The sequence below is a fragment of the Pogoniulus pusillus genome, chromosome Z (assembly GCF_015220805.1).
Source record: "Pogoniulus pusillus isolate bPogPus1 chromosome Z, bPogPus1.pri, whole genome shotgun sequence".
Taxonomy (NCBI): Eukaryota; Metazoa; Chordata; class Aves; order Piciformes; family Lybiidae; genus Pogoniulus; species Pogoniulus pusillus.
In genome coordinates, this window is record NC_087309.1 from 6,632,823 (window position 1) to 6,657,683 (window position 24,861).

At 43.2% G+C, this 24,861-nt stretch overlaps 2 protein-coding genes across 4 annotated transcripts in view; one reads left to right on the forward strand and one right to left on the reverse strand.

Annotated features, from left to right (window-relative positions):
- The window catches only part of RPL37 (ribosomal protein L37), a 472,830-nt gene that overhangs the window by 418,549 nt on the left and 29,420 nt on the right, over window positions 1–24,861 (forward strand). The window lies entirely within an intron of this gene.
- Window positions 1–24,861, reverse strand: part of C7 (complement C7) — a 35,625-nt gene that overhangs the window by 6,730 nt on the left and 4,034 nt on the right. The window contains exons 6-16 of the mRNA XM_064176562.1: window positions 21,965–22,103; window positions 20,320–20,454; window positions 16,923–17,166; window positions 16,050–16,163; window positions 15,494–15,660; window positions 14,419–14,647; window positions 13,061–13,232; window positions 12,616–12,703; window positions 10,614–10,746; window positions 9,347–9,538; window positions 4,995–5,091 (exon numbers count right to left, since the gene is read on the reverse strand). Of these exons, the coding sequence (XP_064032632.1) occupies window positions 4,995–5,091; window positions 9,347–9,538; window positions 10,614–10,746; window positions 12,616–12,703; window positions 13,061–13,232; window positions 14,419–14,647; window positions 15,494–15,660; window positions 16,050–16,163; window positions 16,923–17,166; window positions 20,320–20,454; window positions 21,965–22,103 (1,710 nt within the window). The remainder of the gene's footprint in view (window positions 1–4,994; window positions 5,092–9,346; window positions 9,539–10,613; window positions 10,747–12,615; window positions 12,704–13,060; window positions 13,233–14,418; window positions 14,648–15,493; window positions 15,661–16,049; window positions 16,164–16,922; window positions 17,167–20,319; window positions 20,455–21,964; window positions 22,104–24,861) is intronic.

A 24,861-nucleotide genomic window follows, 5' to 3' on the forward strand; every position in this document is an offset into this window, starting at 1 on the left:
CTTGTGTTGAGGTGGAACCTCCTGTCCTGCAGCTTGCATCCATTGTTCCTTGTCCTATCACGTTCCATTAAAGCACAAAATGTGAAAAATCAAACAGCAGATGTAAGCCTGCAAAGTCTGTAAATACTTCTCCCTTTCACCTACAATAAGAAGCAGGCAATTTTTGGTGAAATTGAAAAATGAAAAATTCAGCACAGTGGAAAGTGTTGTAACTTCTAAAAATTATATTCAAGATCATGTGATACCCATTCACAAGAAGGGTCGTAAGGAGGAGCCAGGAAACTACAGACCTGTGAGCCTGACCTCAGTGCCAGGCAAGGTCATGGAACAGGTCATCTTGAGTGCCATCACACAGCACCTACAGGATGGCCAAGGGACCAGGCCCAGCCAGCATGAGTTTAGGAAGGGCAGGTCCTGCCTCACCAACCTGATCTCCTTTTATGATCAGGTTCCCTACCTGGTGAATGTGGGGCAGGCTGTGGATGGAATCTACTTGGACTTCAGCAAAGCCTTTGACACTGTCTGCCACAAGTGTCAAAGAAGCCCCAAGCCAAGCTGGCAGCTCATGGTTTGGACAGATTCACTCTGTGCTGGATCAAGAACTGGCTGGATGGCAGAGCCCAGAGAGTGGTGGTGAATGGTGCCACATCCAGTTGGCAGCTGTCACTAGTGGTGTTCCTCAAGGATCAGTGCTGGGCCCAGTCCTGTTCAGTAGTTTTATTGATGATCTGGATGAGGGCATTGAGTCCAGCATCAGTAAGTTTGCAGATGACACCAAGCTAGGAGCAGGTGTGGAGCTGTTGGAAGGTAGGAGAGCCCTGCAGAGGGACCTGGCCAGGCTGGATGGGTGGGCAGAGGCCAATGGGATGAGATTGAACAAGGCCAAGTGCAGGGTTCTGCACTTTGGCCACAACAACCCCAAGCAGCACTATAGGCTGGGGACTGAGTGGCTGGAGAGCAGCCAGGAGGAAAGGGACCTGGGGGTACTGGTAGATAGTAGCTGAAGATGAGGCAGCAGTGTGCCCAGGTGACCAAGAGAGCCAATGGCATCCTGGCCTGCATCAGGTACAGTGTGGCCAGCAGGACAAGGGAGGTTATTCTGACCCTGTACTCAGCACTGGTCAGGCTACACCTTGAGTACTGTGTCCAGTTCTGGGCTCCTCAATTCAAGAGAGATGTTGAGGTGCTGGAAGGTGTCCAGAGAAGGGCGATAAAGCTGGTGAGGGGCCTGGAACACAAACCCTGTGAGGAGAGGCTGAGGGAGCTGGGGGTGTTTAGCCTGGAGAGGAGGAGGCTCCGGGGTGATCTTATTACTGTCTACAACTACCTGAAGGGAGGTTGTAGCCAGGTGGGGGGTGGCCTCTTCTGCCAGGCAACCAGCCGTAGAACAAGGGGACACAGTCTGAAATTGTGCTGGGGTAGGTATAGGCTGGATGTTAGGAGGAAGTTCTTCACAGAGAGAGTGATTGGCATTGGAATGGGCTGCCCAGGGAGGTGGTGGAGTCACCATCCCTGGAGGTCTTCAAGCAAAGCCTGGATGAGACACTTAGTGCCATGGTCTGGTTGACTGGATAGGGCTGGGTGCTAGGTTGGACTGGATGATCTTGGTGGTCTCTTCCAACCTGGTGATTCTATGATTCTATGATTCTATGAGCTTTAATATGACACAGGCCAAGAACTGTTAGGAGAGACTGAGATAACACACAAGGAAATGCAGACAAAAAAAAGGGAAATTATAGTATTTAAAAATTATCAAATCCCATGTTTGACCATAGAGATAGTCTTTAAGTACTGCAGACTGAGGTTTCACCTGCATTAACACAGTAACAGACTGGAGAGCTGGGCAGAGAGGAGCCTGATGAGGTTCAACAAGACTGGCCAGGGCTGGGTGCTAGGTTGCACTGGATGATCATGGAAGTCTCTTCCAATCTGGTTGATTCTATGATTCTAAGGCTAAGTTCAGAGTCCTGCACCTGGCAAGGAACAATAAACTGCACCAGTACAGGCTGGGAGGTGATCTGCTGGAGAGCAGCCCTGTGGAGAAGGACCTGGGAGTGCTGGTGGACAGGAAGCTCTCCATGGGGCAGCAATCTGCCCTTGTGGCCAAGAAGGCCGATAGGGTCCTCGGCTGCATTGAGAGGAGTGTGGCCAGTAGATTGAGGGAGCTTCTTCTGTCTCCTTACTCTGCCCTGGTGAGACCTCACCTGGAATATTGTATCCAGTTTTGGGCTCCCCAGTTCAGGAGGGACAGGGATCTACTGCAGACAGTCCAAGGGTGGGCTACGAAGATGATGAAGGGGCTGGAGCACTGCCCTGTGAGGAGAGGCTGAGGGACCTGAGGCTGTTTGTTCTGGTGAAGACTGAGAGGAGATCTAATCAATGTTTACAAATATCTGAGGCCTGGGGGTCAAGAGGAAGGGGACAAACTCTGCTTAGTTATACCCTGTGGTAGGACAAAGGGTAATGGATATAAACTACAGCACAGGAGGTTCCACTTCAACATGAGGAAGAACTTCTTTGCTGTAAGGACCACTGGAACAGGCTGCCCAGAGGTAGTGGAGTCTCCTTCTCTGGAGACTTTACAAACCCACGTGGATGCATTCTTGTGCAACCTGAGCTAGATTCTATGGTCCTGCTCTAGCAAGGAGGTTGGAGTTAAAGATCTCCAGAGGTCTCTTCCCGCCTCTAACATCCTGTGATCCTGTGAACTGTGCTGTCTCCTAACTTGCACTAGGACAAATTCACACAACCTATTAAATCACCATACACTGTTAAATCCTCTTTGCATCCAAAAGATGGAGACTGCATCAAACTGCCTGTTGGGAACTATGTGTGAGCCTAGTAACTCCTGTGCCATGCCTGGGAATTATTTGGGAGCCGGCTCTTGCCAACGCTCTGCCAAGAGTTGTGTTAGCAGTTTAGCAGCTCTGGTGCCTAGGATTGTTCTCTGGCTCTAATTACTGAGGATAGATATAGCCTAAGGCACCATGTCATGAGGGACAAATTGTCCTCACCAGTCCATTGCAGTGTTCTCATGATGTTTCTGGCAGTCTCAATTGCAAGTCTCTTGGAAAATGACGAAGCACAGGTCTGGAACTGTGCTGTTCCTGAATTCCCACACCAACTCTTTATTCCAACTCAGGTTGCTGCTGAAAATCACTGCCAGAGGAAAGCGAACCAACTTACTTCTGCTCTCTGAGGAAGGACCACGATCTGCTTTACATGTCTTACTCCTACAGCCTTCACAGGCTGGCAGATTAATCTGTGCTGACAGTTGATGATTTATCCTTCTATTATTAGATGTGTTATTTCAAGACAGAGTGAAAAGATGGCATCAGGTAACAGAAATTACTGTTATCTATCTTTCTGTCATTTTGATCATAGTTATAAATTAAAAAAAAAAAAGAAGACAGAAACATGCAATTAATAGATTAATTATAACCTGAATGCCAATCTGAAAGTGATTCACTGCTAAGATTATTGTGACTCTGCCCAAGGCCTTCCCCAGCATTGTGGATTATCCTCATCCTTCTCATAACTAACTTCTGATGAACTAGAGAAGGGGTTGTTGTCTCACTTCAATGAGTATTGAGACAAAAAGAGTAGAATCACAGAATCACAGAACCTTGGAGGTTGGAAGGGACCTTCAAAGATCATTGAGTCCAACCCTTCTGCCAAGGCAGGGTCCTCAAGTGTAGCTCATACAAGAATGCATCCCTGTGGGTTTGGAAAGTCTCCAGAGAAGGAGACTCCACAACCTCTCTGGGCAGTCTGCTCCAGGGCTCTGGCACCCTCACACCAAAGAAGTTTCTCCTCATGTTGAGCTGAAACCTTCTCTCTTCCAGTTTGTAGCTGTTGCTCCCTGTCTCATTGCTGCTGACCAGCGAAAAGAGCTTGGCCCCAGGCACTTGACATCCACCCCTCAGATATTTGCACACATTGATCAGATCTCTCAGTCTTCACATCTCCAGATAAACAGCCCAAGGCCTCTCAGTCTCTTTTCACAGGGGAGATGCTCAAGTCCTCCAGTCATCCAATTATTTTAAAAATCAGTGTTTCAGGACATCAGTGGAGTCTTAGTAGAGCTGTTAGAAATTTGGCTCTTATTTTTGCCTACAAAACAATGTTCTCAGACCCAGGTACGTGTCCAGTAGGTCTATAAAAAAATTGAACTAAGATCACCAATTTTAGCTTTGAGTTCCTAGAATTACCAGGCTGCTCAGCATCTGCTGTGGCTTAACTCTCACCAGATTTCACATCTGCAGCTCACACCCACTGTGAGGGCTTCATCCAGCCTGTGAATACCAGTCTAGATGTTGGAAGGCTGAGCTCTGAGGCACAGCTGGTCATCAGTGCCTGATGACCTCAGATGCCTTCTTGTTACCCTTCTGCTTTGTCTCTGCTACCTCCATGTTTAGCAGAGAACCGAGAGTTATTAATTTCCTTAAATTTCTCCTCCATCCCTTTTTTTGCAGAATGTAGGCTTAGATACAAGACAGAAAAAACCCCTCTGGCCTGCAAGTTATGATGTCAGAAAGGGTGATGTGACTGGTCTGTGTGAACTGCAGTGTAGATGGGAGATTGGATTACTGTGCCTTTCATAACCTTCCAGTCTCTTGGGAGGGAAAGGAAATTCACTTTATTTCACTAGATTACTGCTTCAATGGTTTATGTCCCAAGAGCCTCTGTTCTAACTTCTCCTGAATTTTCTTTATCTTGAAAATATGATTTTCTCTTTTTCCATCTATTCCACAGATTATCCCTTCACATTTTGTCATCCAATCAAATTCCACCACTGCCAAAACCCACTGACAGCTCTGCCAAGGCAAGTAAGTGCTAAGCAGCTCACTGATTGAGCTGTAAAGCAAGCACAGTACAATAGCTCCTTCTCATATGAGTAAAGCTTTCTCATCTGTCATGGACTAAAGACTTAAGAGGAAAAACTGGTCTTGAACAAAGTGAAAAAGTGATTGCCAAATTCAGCCTGAACTTACCCACACTCATAGGGCATTTTGCATACACATTGCAGCTGATGCACTTTCTCCCATGGTTGACATTTAGGCTCTGTCACTTCTGGTTTCACACTGGGCACTGAAGTAGAAGAACACGGACAGCGTTATTAAGGGTCAGGAAAACAAGGGCTGTTAAAGGTCTGCTATGAAATTATCCTATCAGTTGACCTTAAAGCCACTAAATTATACAACCATGACATAAAGTCACATCCTGCACGTTCAGTAGAAGTATCTACTGAGTGGAAGGAATCAATGCTATTAAAAGATACAGTATGCTTCACATAGCTTCTGCTCAGTAATTTACCCACAGGTCATGAGTCAGATGGAAGGAGATAGCCACTCTGCTCAAGCTTAAACATTCATCTGCTTTCTGCAGCACCTGTTTGCTTCTGCTAAACTTTTCCAGGTAACAGCTTTATCACTGGCTTTTGGAGTTACTGACTTAAGTATTGTCCCTAGAAAAGTTCCAGACTATTGTCTCTAGAAAAGCTCCAAGGTCCTACGCAGAAGTGTGAACCTAAATGTCTTTATACAGTGATGGTATAGAAAGCCACAAAGTAAAAGTGTGGCCATCAGGGCAAAGGAGGGAATTTTGCCCTTTTGCTCTGCTCTCCTGATACCCCATCTGGAGTACTCCGTGCAGTTCTGAAGCCCCCAACACAAGGAGGACATGGAACTGTTGGAGCCAGTCCAGAGAAGGCCACAGAGATGCTGAAAAGGCTGCAGCTGCTCTGCTATAAGGACAGGTTGTCATGGTAGGCCTGATAGGCTGAAATAGGCTTATACATGTCCTGGCTTGCCCGGACATGTTTTTTCTGCTCTTTCTCCTTCTGCTTTGGGGAGAAGCAACAGTGAGAAAGAGGACAAAGAATCTGGAGCCACTGAGTCTAAGGACTCTGGCCTGCTCAGACTTGGTTTGCTCCTGTGCTAAACAAGGTACACACACTTAGCTTATGCCTGCCTTGTGCAAGCCTATGCTTTTCCCAGATTTGGATAAAGCAAGCCTATGGCTTCACCTAATATGGTCAAGCTGACATTCTGATTGGCTATTTTGTGTCCAAAGGCCCATTAGTCTCGGGCTGTATTGATAAAAAGAGATATGCAGGTAAACACAACATGCTCTGCCATTGTATTCATGCTTGCTACTGCCTGCTGCCATTGCTCTCTGTTCTTGGCTTGCTACTGCCTTACTGTCTTCAGCCTTCAGCAAGATTGTGCTAAAGCTCTAAGCTAGCTCTGCTGAATTGCCTGGAAACTCCACTACTTTGAGTTTACCAGGAACAGGCTCTAAATGTCTCCACACAATCAGCTTGCATAGCCAGTGTGACATTGTGCTGAGACTGCACATTGCAAGATATCCTGCCTGCGCCTGCAAGTTTCCTACCAAGACAGGAAGTCCTGGAGACACAGAGATCATCCAGAGGATCAGGTCAGAGAATGTCTGCCTCCTTTCCCACCACTCTGTGAAGCCTGGGAAGAATCAGAATCCTCAGCAACAAGACAGCAACAGAATTCCCTGAAAGCATCTCTGGGTACTATTTGAAGCTGTACCTAGCCCCATGAGTCAGGAGACAATATTTTGTGAGCTTTTTTTTAAAGCCTCTTTGTAATTCACCATTGCCTTGTGCCATAAGCAGAAAGGAGCTACTTGAATCCATCTAGTGGACAAGTGGCATTTGACCACGGGAATCTTCTCTTCCAGTTCAATTAATGTTATATATTTCTGTTGGTTATTTCTAGATCTAGTTATTCCTCTGTATAAAGTTTCCATGACCATATGAAGAACCCATTATTATTAAAATTAGTTGTTGGGGGTGGTGAGAGTTCTGAATATCAAAATTAATAAACAATATTAATTTTGTAAAATATAATCTCACATTAATTAATTATCCCCTTCATAACACAGGCTATGAGAGCTAGGGCTCTGCAGCTGTCTGCAGCCTGGAGGAGAGAAGGCTTCGAGTAGACCCTACAGTAGCCTTCCATTATCTGAAGGGGGCTACAGGAGGGTTGGGGAGGGACTATTGACAAGATCTTGTAATGACAGGATGAGGGTTAATGGGTTTAAACTGTCAGAGGGGAGATAACAGCTGGATGTTAGGAAGAAGTTCTTTGCAGTGAGGGTGGTGAGACACTGGCACAGGTTGCCCAGGGACATTGTGGGTGCTCCCTATCTGGAGGTGTTCAAGGCCAGGTTGGATGAGGTCTTGAGTGACCTGTTCTAGTGAGAGGTGTCCCTGCCTATGGCAGGGGGTTGGAACAGGATGATCTTTGAGGTCCTTTCCAACCTAAACCATTCTCTGATTCTATGTCCTCAATCTGCATAAACTTTAAAAACAAAAGCTGCAGTGATTCATGGGGAATGTTCATGACTCTGCATTGCTGTGGTTCAGGCTCCACCAACTACTGAGTTCCGCTCAGCCATTCACAGAACTGCTCTCCTGCAGCCAGGGACAAGCTGTTTCTAAAGACAGAAGCATTTGAAACAAGTTCTAATTACTACTGGAATTTGAATATATGCTGTAACAGAACCCAATGAAAAACAGCCACTAGGCTAAGCCTAAGGAGTAATTTATAAGAGTACTTTAGCACAGGTACTTTAACACTTCACAGGCAGTGAACTGTTTATGCAGTTACGTTATTCCTGACAAAACTCTTACACTTCCTGTGCACAAAGCCATATCATTGTTTTGGTTGGAAAAGAGCTCTGAGACTCCAACTGTTGACCTAACACTACCATGTCCTGAAGTGCCATGCCTACCTGTTTTCTGAACATCTCCAGGGACGGTGGCTCCATCACCTCTCTCGGCAGCCTGTTCCAATGCCTGACCACTACTTCAGTAAAAACATTTTCCTTGATATCCAATCTAAACCTCCCCTGGCACAATTCAAGGTCATGTCCTCATTCTAGACTTGATATTACTAAGAAGTTCTTCACAGAGAGAGTGATTTGGACTGCCCAGGGAGGTGGTAGAGTCACTGTCCCTGGAGGTGCTCAAGAAACGCCTGGATGAGGCACTCAGTGCCATGATCTAGTTGATTGGACAGGGCTGGATGCTAGGTTGGACTGGATGATCTTGGAGGTCTCTTCCAACCTGGTTGATTCTATTCTATTCTATTCTAGTCTAGTCTAGTCTAGTCTCTTCTCTCTAGTGTGAGAGAAGAGACTAACAACATACCATAGCCACACATCCCAGTACAACCTGCATTCAGGTAGTTGTAGAGAGCAATGAGATCTCTTTTCAGCCTCCTTTTCTCCAGACTAAACAATCACGGTTTCCCCAGCCACTCCTCATAAGACTTGTTCTTCAGGCTCTTCACCAGCTTCATTGCCTTTTTCTGGACATACTCCAGCACCTCAATGTCCTTTTTGCAGTGAGGGGCCCAAAACCAGACCAGTACTCAAGGTGAGTGATGAATACAGGGGGAAAATCACTCCCCTGCTTCTGTTGGCCACACCATTCCTGTCACAAGCCAGGATGCTGTAGACATTCTTGTCCACCCCAGCACACTGCTGGCTTGTGATCAGCTGCCTGTCAACCATCCTTCCTGCCTGCCCAAGCTCCTTTTCTGCCAGGCAGCTTTCCAGCCACTCTGCTCCAGCCCTGTAATGTTTCGTGGGGTTTTTACAACTCATGTACAGGACTCAAGGCCTCAAGGCACTTGGCCTTGTTAATCTTCATAGAATCACAGAATCACAAGATTAATCAGGTTGGAAAAGACCTCTGAGATCACTGAGTCCAACCTAACTGACCTCAGACCATCAATCCAGCTTGTCCAGACCCCTTTGCAGAGCCTTTCTACCCTCAACCAGATCAACACTTTCACCCAATTTGGTGTGGTCTGCAAATTTACTAAGGGTGCACTCAGTTTCCTCACCCAAATTACTAACAAAGATATTAAAACTGGCAAAAGGAATCATCCAGCCCTGTTCTCTGCCATGAGAGGGCTATGGTGCACTGAAGAGCTTTTGGATAGAAAAGTTGTATTGCTAAGGTGCAGCTCATATGGTGGTAGTGTTACACGAGTGGAAAGTGAAGCATACTTGGGTGGCAGGATAGGCAGCTTACATCCCAGGCAACCTCTTAAAATATTGTTAGTGACAATACTTGATAGCAACAGGGGAGTGGGAAGCAAAAAGCCATAAGGAAACGTCATAAGAAACTTCTTAAGGCACCTCGTTTGAACAGCCCACAGCAAACACATGCTCATGTTTTCTGTGCTTCCTGCTAGCGCTATGTTTGGCTTCTCTGTCACTGTGTCAGCTCTAACTCTGTCTGTATCTCGTCTGCACCATGCATAGTCTGTTCAGGAAAGAATCTGCCATGACTTACCTAGTCTTTTGCACTGAATAGACTTCATGTCTGGAGACCACTTGAGACTGGGCTCACACAAAAGAGACTGTGGCCCTTCTAAGTGCATGCCATCCGGACAAGACAGAGTAATTCGCTCACCAATCTCATATGTAGGTTTCCATGGCTTTCCTTGCAACACCCCCTCCAGGATGGGCAAGAGACAAGCAGTTTCTAAGGATTGAAGCATTCAAGATAGCCGTAGTGAATAAGCAGATTGCAGAAAGCAGTTCTATATTTTACCTTCTAAATCCCTTACAAAGTGAATGGTAAGATTGGATGATTTTCCCATAGTAAATGTATCGACCATGCTAGCACAGGATACTACCTCATCACACCAGCAAAACACCCAATACCAAGGACAGAGTGACAATATCTTCTACTGCTTTCAGGTCCAGCCCTTGCTTGAAAAAAGCTTCTCTGTTCTTAGGACCCATGCTTCTGCTGAGAGCTCATTCTAGAGAGTAACATTCTAGTAGAGAGAGATTCATACATACAGGACCCTGGGACACCATGTACAGGTACACAAAAAGATGTCATTTAAACAGTGTGGACTAGCATTCATGGGCAGTGAGTCCTAGTTGGAAGGAGGAAAAGATGGTGTTGAACTGCAGGTCTGAAGAAGAAGAAGAAGAGGAAGAAGGAGAAGAAGAAGAGGAAGAAGGAGAAGAAGAAGAGGAAGAAGAAGAAGAAGAAGAAGAAGAAGAAGAAGAAGAAGAAGAAGAAGAAGAAGAAGAAGAAGAAGAAGAAGAAGAAGAAGAAGAAGAAGAAGAAGAAGAAGAAGAAGAAGAAGAAGAAGAAGAAGAAGAAGAAGAAGAAGAAGAAGAAGAAGAAGAAGAAGAAGAAGAAGAAGAAGAAGAAGAAGAAGAGAAGAAGAAGAAGAAGGGGGAAATAAAAAAAGAAAGAAAGAAGGATGAAATAAAAAAAGGAGAAAAGAAGAAGAAGAATAAGAAGAGGGGAAAGAAAGAAAGAAAGAAAGAAAGAAAGAAAGAAAGAAAGAAAGAAAGAAAGAAAGAAAGAAAGAAAGAAAGAAAGAAAGAAAGAAAGAAAGAAAGAAAGAAAGAAAGAAAGAAAGAAAGAAAGAAAGAAAGAAGAAGAAAAGGGGGAAAAGGAAAAAATATAAAAAGAAGAGAAAAAAAAAACAAGTGGAAAAAAAGAAGAAGAAAGAGAAGAAGAAGGAGAAGGAGAAGGAGAAGGAGAAATGGAATTTAGGAATGGAGTTGTATTTCAAAATGAGAATTATACATACCCTGACAATGTATGTCTCCAACTTGCCATTGTAAATTACTACCACACTTAGCAATGGGATCCCCAACAAGTGAATATCCATGTCTGCAAGCATAAACAATGCTTTTCCCAACAGGGTACAAGTTTTCAGCATTCTGAAAGAAAAGAACAGGTCAAATTTTCTATATAGCATCTAAGAATCACCAGGAGAGTCAAAGTCCCTTTGATTCTAGGGCACATCAGCCATGGACTGAGAAGTATTAAAAGCCACTCTGCAGTGCACTGATGAGAGAGTGTCTGGAATAGTGGGAACAATTCTGGTTTTCAACAGCCAGTAAGCGTGATCAAAATAGAGATGCTGCTGCAAATAAGTATTTGGGCCATTTTAACTGAACGAAAGGAGGGAAAAAGTTGAAGGTGCCTTGTGACAGCGGTCTGGCAGTGGGGTATCAGTGATGGAACAGGGCTCTCATGCTGGTGTATAAGGTGACTACAAATATGTTTGTTACCAAGCACCAGAGGGGAAATGTAAGCTCTTGAATAGCCTTTCAAGGGGACTAGGCTTTGGTGATTCTTAAGACAGTGTGTTACCAACTTCATAAATGTTATTGTGATGTGGTTACTCAAAACAACTTGATTTGAAGGCAGAGGTCTCCTCTGGTTTTATGTCCTTTTGCCTGTTTACTGAGCAAAAAGACTCTAAATAGCCTTATAACATGGAGAAAGCATAATCCATTCCTCCAAGGGAGGAATTTAGTCTTGCTTGTTAAAGAAGCCCAAGTTACAGTCTGACAAATAATTTTCCAGATCATACTTTCACCAGGGAACAAGAAAGTGTGATTCTATGCTTTAAAGTGCAAAGTTGAGTCACAGAGTACAGAGTAAAGAATCCTAGGATCTGCTTATAGTTTGGCTATGGGCTTGCTGCATGGCCTTGGACAGTTTACTTTCTGTGTGCTTTTGTTGTTGTTGTTATTTTTTTTCTCCATCTTTCTGTGCTTTAAGAACTAATTAATAAGATTTCTTGTGTGTTAATATGTATTTCATGTGGCTCATAAAATTTTTACTTTATGCATAAGGTAAAGGATAAGTAAATTACTCTTTTTCTATAAGTAACATGGTACAGAAAAGCAAATATTTTCTTCTAGGTTTGGGGGTAGGGCATTTTTTGTTTTCTTTTAATTTTAGTAAGGCTGGGTTAATGTCATGTAAACTTCAGTCAGGAAGAAATGTTCAAAGAGCTGCTATACAGCAGCCAGGAAGAGAGGGACCTGGGGGCATTGGTTAAATGGGAAACTGAACCTAAGCCAGCAGTGTGCCCAGATGGCCAAAAAGGTCAATGGCATGCTGGCCTGGATCAGGAACAGTGAAAGCAGCAGGACCAGAGTTCTTCTGTCCCTGTACTCAGCAATGGTTAGGTCACAACTTGAGTACTGTGTCCAGTTTTGGGCCACTCCAGTTAAGAAAGATGTTGAGGTGCTTGAGGATGTGGGAGAAGGGCACTGAGTCTGGTGAGGGGGCTGAAGCACAGCCCTGTGAGGAGAGGCTGAGGGAGCTGGAGGTGTTTAGTCTGGAGAGGAGGAGGCTCAGAGCAGAGCTCATTTCTTTCTACAACTACCTGAAGGGAGGTTGTAGCCAGGCGGGGTAGGTTTCAGATGACAGAACAAGAGGACACAGCCTCAAGTTGTGCCAGGGGAGGTCTAGGCTGGATGTTAGGAGGAAATTCTTGACAGAGAGAGTGATTGACATTGAAATGAGCTGCCCGGGGAGGTGGTGGAGTCACTGTCCCTGGAGGTGTTTAAAAAGATGTGGCACTTAGTGCCACAGTTCAGTTAATTAGGTGTTGGGTGATAGATTGGGCTCGATGACATTGAAGGACTTTTCCAACCTGATTAATTTTGTGATTCTGTGATACTAAGGTCACTGAGATAATCAAAAATCTGCAAGTGAATATCTGTATTAACTGTAATAGAGACACTTCAGCCAGGGATAGGACGGACAACAGAGTAATAGAAACAACTTACTCGAACAAATCCATTTTCCAAGCGAGGCGGAGGTGAACAGAATTCTGTAGGTGTCAAGGATAAATCAAAACAGTGTGGTTCCATGAAGCTATGAAGCAAAGAAAAGTATGATTTGGTTTGAATTTAGTCTCACTTCCTTTCAAAATCCTACACTTCTCCAGGAAGCACATTTTCAAGACCATTACATGTCCCATTTACATCACAATTACACTTAAAGAGGCAGTGCCAGGCTATCTGAGAAATGTTAAATAGGATGGTGTCAAGTTTACTGGCTCAGCCCATTTCCTTCTCTTGTATCAGATTGACAGCTTCTGAATTTCATTTTGTTTCAGCTTCAATATAAAAACTCAGTAAGTGACTTTCTCCCCCAATCCAACAGCTTAGACATTCTTCTGAAATGAATTATTAAATCTTCCTGTAGTTGTGCTCTATATGTTTGGGTTACCGAATATGTTGTAAGTCTTCATCTTCACACAACTTGCTTTCATGTTGCTCTCCTATGCAGGCCTTCCCACCCTGACTTGGGTGGGGGTTGTTGCAGGCTCGACTCCTTGATTTCCTTCCCCCTGAACAAGGACTCCAGGAAGACCAGCAGCTCCAGTGTCCATCAACACCACCTATGCAACAGTCAGGGATACTTCATGATAACCCACTCTGTTGGTGGTTAAAAGGCATAGTTGCTTCAAAGCTAGATATCGTAGAATCATAGAATCAAGCAGGTTGGAAGAAACCTCCAACATCATCCAGTCCAATCTAGCACTCAGCCCTATCCAATCAACCAGATAATGGCACTAAGTGCCTCAGCCAGGTTTTGCTTGAACATTTCCAGGGATGGCGACTCCACCACCTCCCTGGGCAGCCCATTCCAATGCCAATCACTCTCTCTGGCAACAACTTCCAGCCTAGACCTCCTCTGGCACAACTTGAGACTGTGTCCCCTTCTTCTGTTGCTGGTTGCCTAGGAGAGGAGACCAACCCCCACTTGACTACAGCTTCCCTTCAGGTAGTTGTAGACAGCAATGAGGTCTGCCTTGGGCCTCCTCTTCTGCAGGCTGAACACCCTCAGCTCTTTCAGCCTCTCCTCACAGGGCTGTGCTCCAGGCCCCTCACCAGCTTTGTTGCCCTTCTCTGGACACATTCCAGTATCTCAACATCTCTCTTGAATTGAGGAGCCCAGAACTGGACACAGTACTCAAGGTGTGGCCTGACCAGTGCTGAGTACAGGGGAATATGACTATGATTTGAACTGTGCCCTTACAGAGATTTCCAGATTGTAATGATTTCGTTTCTCACCTTTCCCAGACTTGCCTTTTACACAAGTGTAATTCCAGAGAGTTTACAAGTTATCAACCTTGGTTACACAAAAAAAGCTAGTGGTTACAGCTAATTGCAAAACTGAAAAGCAAAAATCTTAGAAGCTATTGACATTCATTCATTTAATATACATATAAATATAATATGCATTTATATTATAGCTATAATATAAAATATTTAACAATACACACACACACACACACACGTCTATTTATAGAAGGTTACATTTTGTAAGGTTACTATTGTCCACTGCATTTAACAATAATAACAAAACCCCAGTTCCTTATAAAGAACATCTTTGTACATGTCAAGGATAGAATCAGGCCCAGCAAGAAGACTCTCTTTGTGCTGTGAGTTTGCAGCAATATCTGATCCAAGCAGCTACTGCTCCTCAGCCAGTCAGTCAGACTGTTAGTAGGATAAACAGACTCCAGAAACACAGGAGTGGATTTTGCCACTTCTAAACTCTCAAGTTTACAGACTACTGACCTGGGTGATCTTGCACAAGAGTTCCTAACTCACAAGCTCTTCCAAAGGTATAAGGTTTGCAGTGACACACACACTGAGTTCCTTCCACAGCTGCTTCACCACCATTCTGGCAAGGCCGACATTTACAGGGATCATTTTCAGCCATATATTCCTCAATGGCTTGTTTTAGGTAATGCTTTTTAACTAAGGAGCAGGGCACTTCCTTTACCAGTTCGTATAATGGTGTTAGCTACACAGAGGAAAAAAACACATTTACATTAAAGAGATATAATTGGGATATAACAGTTTATAAACATGTTTAATTATATAAGATTATTTTGCATGTGTGTTCCTGCATGTGGAAGTTGACAGATGATTTACCAGGCAGGTAGCTAAAAATCTTGTGTTTAATATTAGCCTTTTCTTGAAAAAAAAAATCCAACTGCTCTGCTTAACATCATCCCTTAATGCTAGTGGCAGATTAGTCATGTTAAAATATACCTGAGCAATGAGATTACGGTTGAAATAAGTGTGTAACATGGGTCATTGATGTACAGTAAGCCAAATTCTTACCCAGTTATTCCCAGTCTAAAAAGCTGGGCAAACCACCCTGTTATTTCATTCAGCAGTGGTAGAAGGAAAGTAGCCAGGAATCCATATGGATGCGCAGCTTTGAAGTGTCTGACTTCCAGAATTTCCAGTTATATTAAACTTCTGGATGCAGAGAGAAAGAGGAAGGACAAAAAGGGACACAGACAAGCTGCATAGAGCTGCCAGTAGAGATTTTGGGAAAGGGGTTATCTCAAATCAAGGCTTTCTCCAATGCTAGGGTGACCCTTTGTTCTTAAGCAGAGCTCAAATGAAGTCATTGAAGCCCGGCTAGATGGTAGGTATTGACCTGTCAAAGGATGCCTGATGCAGCTGACTGTGTCACTGTCAAGACATTTCCTTCCAATGAACTTTAATTTTTTGTAAAGCGATCTGAAAACAAAATGATTGCAGACTACAGCCTGCTTAGTCACCAGCTATAGCTTAATCATTTCTCCCCTTGAGGTCATCTCATCTGCTCATCTCTGCTTCAGGAAAATAGCCTTACCTTTCGTTTAATTACTCTGGGATAGTCAGTCACTGATCCGGCCCAAGAGGAGTATCTCTGACTGTTTGCAGCAGGATTATTCAGGTCTAGGTAACTAAGGCCAGCGACAGCACCTGGGCTTCCTCCTTCTATGTAGGGATCTCCATTAATCTTATTATCTTTGCTTCCTGTAGATTCAGGATGAGAAATGGAGAAAATGCCAGCATTCCTATATTGATAAGTGGAAATAGAACCATTGCATGCAAAAAAAACTATGCTAACAAGTAGTGGAAGGACTCAGTGCAGATTAATCACCTGTGCCTAAATTTATTATCCCAGGTGGATATTAAATGATGTCTTGGCAGCCTGGACTTTGGGTGTTCAGAAAAGTACTACTTACTCAGAAAGCATCAGCAATGACTGATGAGTGTTGGAGAGGCTTTTAAAACCAGGCACTTGGTGCCTGTTATAGTAGAGCTCAGACAATCTATCTACCACTGTTCTTCATTTTGACAGCTCTTTACAAGAAGAAAGATTGAGACATTGCAACTGTGCAGGTCGCTGTTGAACAATTTACCTGAAGAAGTCTTTAGCAGATCATCAAGTTTGGAGCATTCTTTTGTCTTGCTTTTAATAAAGAATATATTCCAGCCTGATGTAGTGCACTGGTTCATGTCAGTAATGCTCATACCTGCAGATAATGAATCCATTAACCATACTGCCCAGAAAAGTTCCTTTGCATTCCTTTCTGGCTTTCCCACTGACTTGAGATGCCATGAAGTATGATTCTATGATTATACCTAAATTAGAAGGCAACTAACTAGCATGTCCTGCTGTAAGGTCCACACATTTCTAAAGCCTATGGGTTGGGGCTGGGAGATGGAGTGTGTACCTGGAAATAGTTCATTGTTTCTTTCATCTCTCAAACAGCAGTCACTAATTAGAATTATAGAAAAAGTCAGGGTTGGAAAGGACCACAAGGATCATCTGGTTCCAACCCCCCTGCCATGGGCAGGGACATCCTACCCTGGAGCAGGATTCTACAGCATTGCTGCACACTGGGTATCATCATATGTGTCTCTCTGGTATTTGCTCTGTCATTTATTCTGCTTTATAGAGTTTCACCCAACCTTCATCTCCAAGTAACTTCTCAGCTTTGATAACTGAGATTTAGGATAGCACCAGAATTCAGGTTTAGCCTGATGAAGTCCTGAACCAGATAGCAAATCTTGGCTACTCAGAGCAATGAAGGTGACAGAGGTGAACCTAGAACTAAGTGCTGTGGTTTGAGCACTTTTTCTAATGCTTTTTGGGTTTGACCTCAAAGAGAACATAGCAACTAACAGAAGTTACTTGTTTCAATCTATATCTTAGCTTGGAGAATGCACAAATGGATTCGTATTCCTGTTTATTCACATTGCTTCTTGTCACAAATACTCTAGTACTCTACCTTTCTCTTTCACTTTGACAGTATCCATGTAAAAAATGACTTTGTAATGTCCTCCCAGAGATCCAGATTGTACGAAATGAGTCCCAAAGTGCTGAATGAATCTCCGGTAGATGTCGTAATTGTAGACGACAGGAAGGTTGGCCAGTTCCTTCCAGAAGGGCTCCGCGAGAGTGAGAAAGTCTGGGTGGTTGTTAATAAACTGAGCAACTTCCACACTGTTCTCAATAACCATCAGCTGCCTACTCTAGGGGAAGGAAAAGATGTCAGTCACATTCCATTGGCACTGCCAGAGTAAGTTCCTGGTAGCCAGATGACACACATGCTATTTTGGCCAGGAACCCACAGCTTTACAGAGCTGATAGATAGGTCTAAGCAACTTAGAAAATGGAAAAAGGATACTCAGAAATTAGAAAATAGCTTTTGGATCTTTTTTTATAATTGCTGCAAGATCTTTCTTTACCTTCTATAAACCTGAAAGATAGGGTAAGGAAAAATAAGAAAGGAATGTGTTCTTGTGGCCAGGAGGGCCAATGCCATTGTAGGGTGTGTTAGAAGGGCTGTGGTCAGCAGGTCAAGGGAGGCTCTCCTGCCCCTCTACTCTGCCCTGCTGAGGCCACATCTGGAGTACTGTGTCCAGTTCTGGGCCCCTCACATCAAGAAGGATACAGAACTGCCTGAAAGAGCCCAGCACAGAGCCACAAAGATGACGAGGGGAATGGAACATCTCCGTTATGAGGAGAGCCTGAAGGAGCTGGGGTTGTTCTGCTTGAAGAAGAGAAGACTGAGAGGTGACCTCAGCAATGGTTATAAATATGTAAAGGTGAGTGCCAGGAGGATGAAGCCAGGCTCTGTTGGTTGATGCTCAGTGACAGGACAAGGGGCAATGGCTGGAAATTGAAGTACAGAAAAGACTCATGTAAACACGAGGAGGATTTTCTTTTCTCTGTGAGGGTGACAGAACACTGGAGCAGGCTGCCCAAGGGGGTTGTGGAGTCTCCCTCTCTGGAGATACTCAAAACCTGCTTGGATGCATTCCTGTGTTATCTGGTATGGGAGATCCTGCTCTGGCAGGGAGGTTGGACAGGATGAGGTCTGGAAGTCTCTTCCAGCCCCTTACATTCTGTGATTCTGTGAAAATATCACTCTTTGAGGCCAATGGCATTTCCAACACCAGAAAGCTAGCAGTAGCAGCTTAACAAGTCTTATCTGAAAGCAAGTAAGAGGCACAAGAAAGATCTTCTTTGCACTCTGTTTTGACCAGAGGAGCCTTTCTCTGCAAGAGACTGCAGGCACATTGAGTATGCTGCTGAACTAAAAAATCTTTTATGCCAACATAATATTGTTCACCTGAGCCTCTCCAAGTTGCTTTTGTTATGCTAAATCTCAGAACATGTCATTGTTAGTGTGGTAAAATGAGCTCGTCTTTTATCGTGTCGGGGGAGCCACCAAATGGATAAATGTGCAACTTAATTTGCTGCAAGATAAGGGTTATATTTCAAAACTCAGAGTTAGTCTCAAATTATTTAACTAGTTTTCCTTTTTTAGTAAGTCAGAGGCATAAGCACTGAGACAACTTGATGGTTTAAGATACCAGATCTCCCTCATAATGAAGTTCTCCGAATGGATTTTGTATAATAGAATAAATACACATTAGTCATATATTTTTTTTCCTTTCCTCCAAGGTATTGACAGAGTATATATATATCCACACTCTTATATATATGAGTGTATATATGTCATATATATATCTATATATATATATATATATATACATAAATACATGTGTATATAGAATCATAGATTCAACCAGGTTGGAAGAGACCTCCAAGATCACCCAGTCCAATCTAGCATCCAGCCCTGTCCAGTCAACTAGACCATGGCACTAAGTGCTTCATTCAGGCTTTTCTTGAACACTTCCAGGGATGGTGACCCACCACCTCCCTGGGCAGCCCATTCCAATGCCAAACACTCTCTCCAGAAAGAACTTCCTCCTAACATCCAGCCTACACCTCCTCCTGCACAACTTGAGACTGTGTCACCTTCTTCTGTTGCTGGTTGTCTGGGAGAAGAGACCAACCCCCACCTGGCTATAAACTCCCTTCAGGTATTTGTAGATAGCAATGAGGTCTGCCCTGAGCCTCCTCTACTGCAGGCTAAACAATCCCAGCTCCCTCAGCCTTTCCTCACAGAGCTGTGCTCCAGGCCTTTCACCAGCTTTGTTGCCTTTCTCTGGACATGTTCCAGCAGCTCAACATCTCTCTTGAATTGAGGAGCCCAGAACTGGACACAGCACTCAAGGTGTGGCCTGACCAGTGCTGAGTACAGGGGCAGAATAACCTCCCTTGTCCTACTGGCCACACTGCTCCTGATACAGGCCAAGATGCCACTGGCTCTTCTGGACACCTGGGCACACTGCTGGCTCATCTTCAGCCTACTATCTATCAGCACCCCCAGGTCCCTTTCTGCCAGGCTGGTCTTCAGTCACTGTGGCCCCACCCTGGGTTGTTGTGATCAAAGTGCAGAACCCTGCACTTGGCCTTGTTCAATCTCATCCCATTGGCCTCTGCCCACCCATCCAGCCTGGCCAGGTCCCTCTGCAGGGCTCTCCTACCCTCCAACAGATCCACACCTGCTCCTAGTTTGGTGTCATCTGCAAACTTACTGATGCTGGACTCAATCCCCTCATCCAGATCATCAATAAAGATATTGAACAGGACTGGGCCCAGCACTGATCCCTGGGGCACACCACTAGTGCCAGCTGCCAACTGGATGTGGCACCATTCACCACCACTCTCTGGGCTCTGCCATCCAGCCAGTTCTTGATCCAGAGTGAATCTGTCCAAGCCAGGAGCTGCCAGCTTGGCTAGGAGCTTCTTGTGGCAGACAGTGTCAAAGGCTTTGCTGCAGTTCAGGTAGACTACATCCACAGCCTTCCCCACATTCACCAGGCAGGGAACCTGATCATAAAAGGAGATCAGGTTGGTGAGACAGGACCTGCCCTTCCTAAACCCATGTTGGCTGGGCCATATATATATATATATGTGTGTGTGTGTGTATATAGAACAGTAAATCATCAGAACAAAATGGAAAATATTAATCAATTATGGGAAAGTAATATTTTTATTCCTTCAGTATGGGGTAAGACAGCCAGCAAGTAAATAAATCACTAATAAAGAGGTAAAATGAAGAAAGTGAAAACAGCAGCCAAGCCTTCTCAACTGCAAACCAAAGCAATGACCTTTTTGTAAAAGTTTTGTGGATTCTTTTTCTGTGATGCACTTTGTGCCAGGAGTACCTGGATAAAATAAGTATTTGCATCTGGCTACAGAAGCACACGAAAGGAATGACAAAAACGTTTATGCAGAAACAGTAAACAGCAGTGACAGCTTTTACATACCTTTTGACTGTAATCCTCATCTTTTTTCTGTGAGTAACTGTGTCCACTGGTTCCATCTTCATACCTCTCTCTGTGTTGCATATAGGACCAGCTACTGTTGAAAAACTCATAACTGAAATCATTCTGAACTTTAACCTAGAAGATAAAAGATAGAATTCCGTAAACAAGTAATTTTAAAGATGCTAATTTATGCCTCCTTAATCTGCTCTCCAGGCTAAATCCACTTCAGATCTCAGAAAAAGGTACTGGACACTTGAAAAAGCATCATTTTTCCTTTTCCTTTTTTTCCTTTTTTCCTTTTCCTCTTTCTGTTTCTCTTTTACTTTTTTTTCTTTTTTCTTTTTATTTTTCTTTTTTCTCTTTATTTTTAATTTTCTTTTTCTTTCTCTTTTTCTTTTTTTCTTATCTTTTTCTTTTCTTTTTTCTCTTTATTTTTAATTTTCCTTTTTTCATTATTTCTTTTTATTTTTTTCATTTTCTTTTTGTTTTTCATTTTCTCTTTATTTTTTAATTTTGATTTTCTTTCTCTTTTTCTTTTTTTTTAATTTTCTTTTTCTTTTTCATTTTATGGTTTTTTTCCTCCTTATTTTTAATTTTGTTTTTCTCATTTTCTTTTTCTTTTTTCCTTTTTTTCTTTATTTTTAATTTTCTTTTTCTTTCTCATTCTCTTTTTCTTTTTCATTTTATGTTTTTTTTTCCTTTTTATCTCTATTTTAAATTTTTTTTCTTTGTCTTTGTCTTTCTCCTTTTTATTTTCTTTTTCATTTTCTGTTTTTTCTTTTTCTCTTTATTTTTAGTTTTCTTTTTCTTTCTTTTTTTCTTTCTCTTTTTTCTTTTTATTTTTCTTTTTTCATTTTCTTTTTCATTTTCTGTTTTTTTCTTTTTCTCTTTATTTTTAATTTTCTTTTTCTTTCTCTTTTTCTTTTTGTTTCTAATTTTCCCTTTATTTTTATTTTTTCTTTCTCTTTTTCTTTCTCGTTCCTATTTTTACTTTAGTTTTCTTTTTAATTTTCTTTTTTTTCCTTTTTCTCTTTATTTTTAGTTTTATTTTCTTTTTCTTTTTCTTTTTCTTTTTCTTTTTCTTTTTCTTGTTCTTTTTCTTTTTCTTTTTCTTTTTGTTTTTCGTTTTCTTGTTCTGTTTCTTTTTGTTTTTTTTTTATTTTTTATTTTTAATTTTTTTCTTTCTTTTTTTCTTTTTCTCTCCTTTTTTCTCTATCTTTTTTTTTTGTTGTTGTTTATAATATATACTTACGTAGTAAGTGTTAATGTTATGAAGTACATTAAGGATTGCTTGGCATATTTTTGATAAATGTTAAACAAATTCTCTGAAACAGTGACTTCAAACAAAACATACCTGTAGAAGATCTCCACAAAGCACTGCACAGCCTTGTGCACATAAATACTTCTCAGAGTGTGCCATTAGTGGGGCTAAGGAAGTGTTTTTACACTCATTCTAACTGTGAGAGAATCAGAATTCACATTCAAGGAATTACAATTTTTCTCTTTCAAAACAGTAAGTGACTGCAGGGAGTCATTGAGCTGCATTTAGAGAAACCTGCCTGCCAAGAAAACATGCAGGCTTTGCATCATTGTCCTAGTTTTAATCATGACTCTAAATATAAAGCTGTGCTTCATGGAAACATACCTGGAAAGTATAACCAAGAATGCTTTCACTCAGCCTGTAGTAGTCTCTGCTGTCACCGCTAAAGACCTTTCTGCATTGTCCTCCAAAGCTTTTTGTATGAATGACATTTCCCCTGGTCTCCTGAGTAATGGCATCAAAGCTGTGGGAAGAAAAGCAGGAAAGATCATTAATAGGGAGAGATAGGGAATTATTTTACAGGAAATGGAAACTACAGAGCCATTGTAAGTGAAAGCTCTATCTGCAGACTCAGATCACAAGCTGATTTACCCAAGAAAAGGCAGAGCAACTGAGAAACTTCTAAACCTTCAGAAGTGCTGTGTGCGAAGCATGGACCAGCATGCAAAGCACAATTTTGTTCTTGATTTGTCAACAAAAAGGAACATTGTGATGGTTTGGGAGTTACCTTCCCCCCCCCCCCCTTATGAAATGACCCAGACTAGACTCAGCCAGGTGGAAGTTAAGGAATGAAGCTTTATATTTACAGCTTAGCACAATAGACAAGCAGATATTTACAATATATACAGTTATATACAGAAATATATACTTTGAAAGTGTTACAGAACACAACAGCCCTCCCAGAAATCAGAATTCCCAGGATGGCTCCCAAGCACCCTTCCACCTTCTTTCCACCCCTCTACCTTATCCCAGAGTTTGTTTCACATGCAAGGTGAGTTTGGAGGATTGGCAAGGGGGGGTTAGAAGCAGAAGGATTACTACACAGAAGGAGCCCAAGGAGAAAAGCAGGGACACCGACTCTGACAGAGACACACATTCTTTCTTATCTATGTTTGTATTCCTGTTCTCATGCATCTCAGCAAGACTATGAGTGAGGCAGACATCAGCATTGTTTCCTTTTCACAGCCTATAATCGAATTTCTCTCATTAAAATATTCCAATTAGCCTCAAACTAGCAGAAACATGTATCAGCATCTCTTACTATTAAGACACAGGTGTCTATAACAACCCATGTTATCGATTTTTCTTCTTCCAGCAATCCATGTAACACAGAAACCACAGGGCATTCACTTCAAAAATGTTTTTTGTCCTACACCTGAATTACATGGCACACCAAGGGATGCAGCTATGCTCAAGAAACACAAGGTAATTATTTTGTTAGGTTGTAGATGGGATGCATAAACAGAAATCCCTATAGATCCACACTACAAAACGTAACAGCAATGAACAAAAAGAACGAGGGCTGCTGGATCATATTTTCACTGCTGGTGATAATGTGTTATTGGTGGGCATTTCATATCACAGAATGCATTAGGTTGGATAGCACTCTCAAAGGTCATTTCACCTAACCCTCCTGCAGTAAGCAGGGACATCTCCAACTAAATCAGGTTGCTCAGGGCCACATCAAGCTTGACTTTGTCTCCAGGAACAGGGCCTCCACATCATCTCTGGGGAACCTTTTCCAGTATTTCACTACTCTCATTTTAAATAATTTCCTCCATATGCCCAGCCTCAATCCATCCTGCTCTGGTTTAAAACCATTGCCCCTTGCTCTATCACTACATACCCTTCTAAACAGTCCTTCCCTAGCCTTCCTGCAAGTCCCTTTCACATATTGAAATGCTGCTGTAAGTTTGACCCAGAGCCTTCTCTTCTCCAGGCTGAACAACACCAACTATTTCAGCCTGCCTTCCCAGGAGACATGCTCCAGCCCTCTGATCATCTTTGTGACCCTCCTCTGGACGTGGTCCAGCAGATCCATGTTCTCTCGTGCTGGAGACCCCAGAGCTGGACACAGTACTCCAGGTGAAGTCTCACCAGAACGGAGTAGAATGGTTGCCGTGGAGAGCCTGTAGGCCCAAAAATAGGCTTATTTATGCCTTGCCTTGCCTGGACATGTTTTTCTGCCCAAACCAGAGGTAAACACATTAAATGGATCAAAGGGGCTCAATAGGCCTGGTGCCATGAAGTCTGGCCTGCCTAAGACCCCTGTTTGTAAACGTGTTGTGTCAGCCCCACAAGCCCAGCTCATGCTCAGCAGGTGCTAGCCTGTTGTGTTTACCATATTTGGAAAGTCCAGGCCTGTGGCTTTTGCCTATTATGGTATTGTTTGGCTGACTGCCAACCTGACTGGTCATTCTAGTGGCCAAGGGGCCATTAATCTCGGCCCACATTTAATAAATAGGGGTGCACAGGCAAACAATGTGCTCAGGCTCCCCTACATTGCTCACTAGCTTGCACAGGCTCCCTTGCTTGATCACTCATTATTAGGCTTAGCAGAGCTCAGACTCCCAGCCAGCTGTGCACACTTGCATGCCACTGCGGTGAGTTATCAGGACCATATCCTGTATTGTCTGCTTTTACCTATGGAGCTCAGACTCCTGAGCAGCTGTGCACCCTATTGCATGCCTGCTGCCTTATCATTGCCCAGCAAGCGCCACTGCCACTGTGTTAACCAGAGGCAGACTCCACCTGTCTGCATGCTATCAGCCTGCTAGCCAGCATGAGATCATACTGAGACAGCACGACATCCTGCTTCTGCACCTGAAGGTCCTGCCTAAGAATCCCTGGACAGACCATCCAGAAGAAGCCAGCAGCACAAAGTCAGAGATTGAATCCGACACCAGGAGAACAAGCTCAGAGACTGCATCCTTTCCCCAGAAGCCGAGAGGATTCTCCTTTCCCCTGAAGCTGGGAGGATTCCAGCCTCAAAGTCCATGGGCAAAGACTCCCCTGAAGTTTGGACATTAGTAATAGGCTGTGACATAGCCCCAGAGGGTGATTGATAATAAGAATTGTAAGTGAATACTTTAATGCCTCTGTAATTTCTATTGCCTCCTGCCATAGAGCAGAAAGAGCTTTCAGCCCACCTGCTGGGCAAATAGCTAATTGACCCCAAGTGGTATTTGCTGTGGGGAAACTTCTCTCTCTGTTTATAGTTT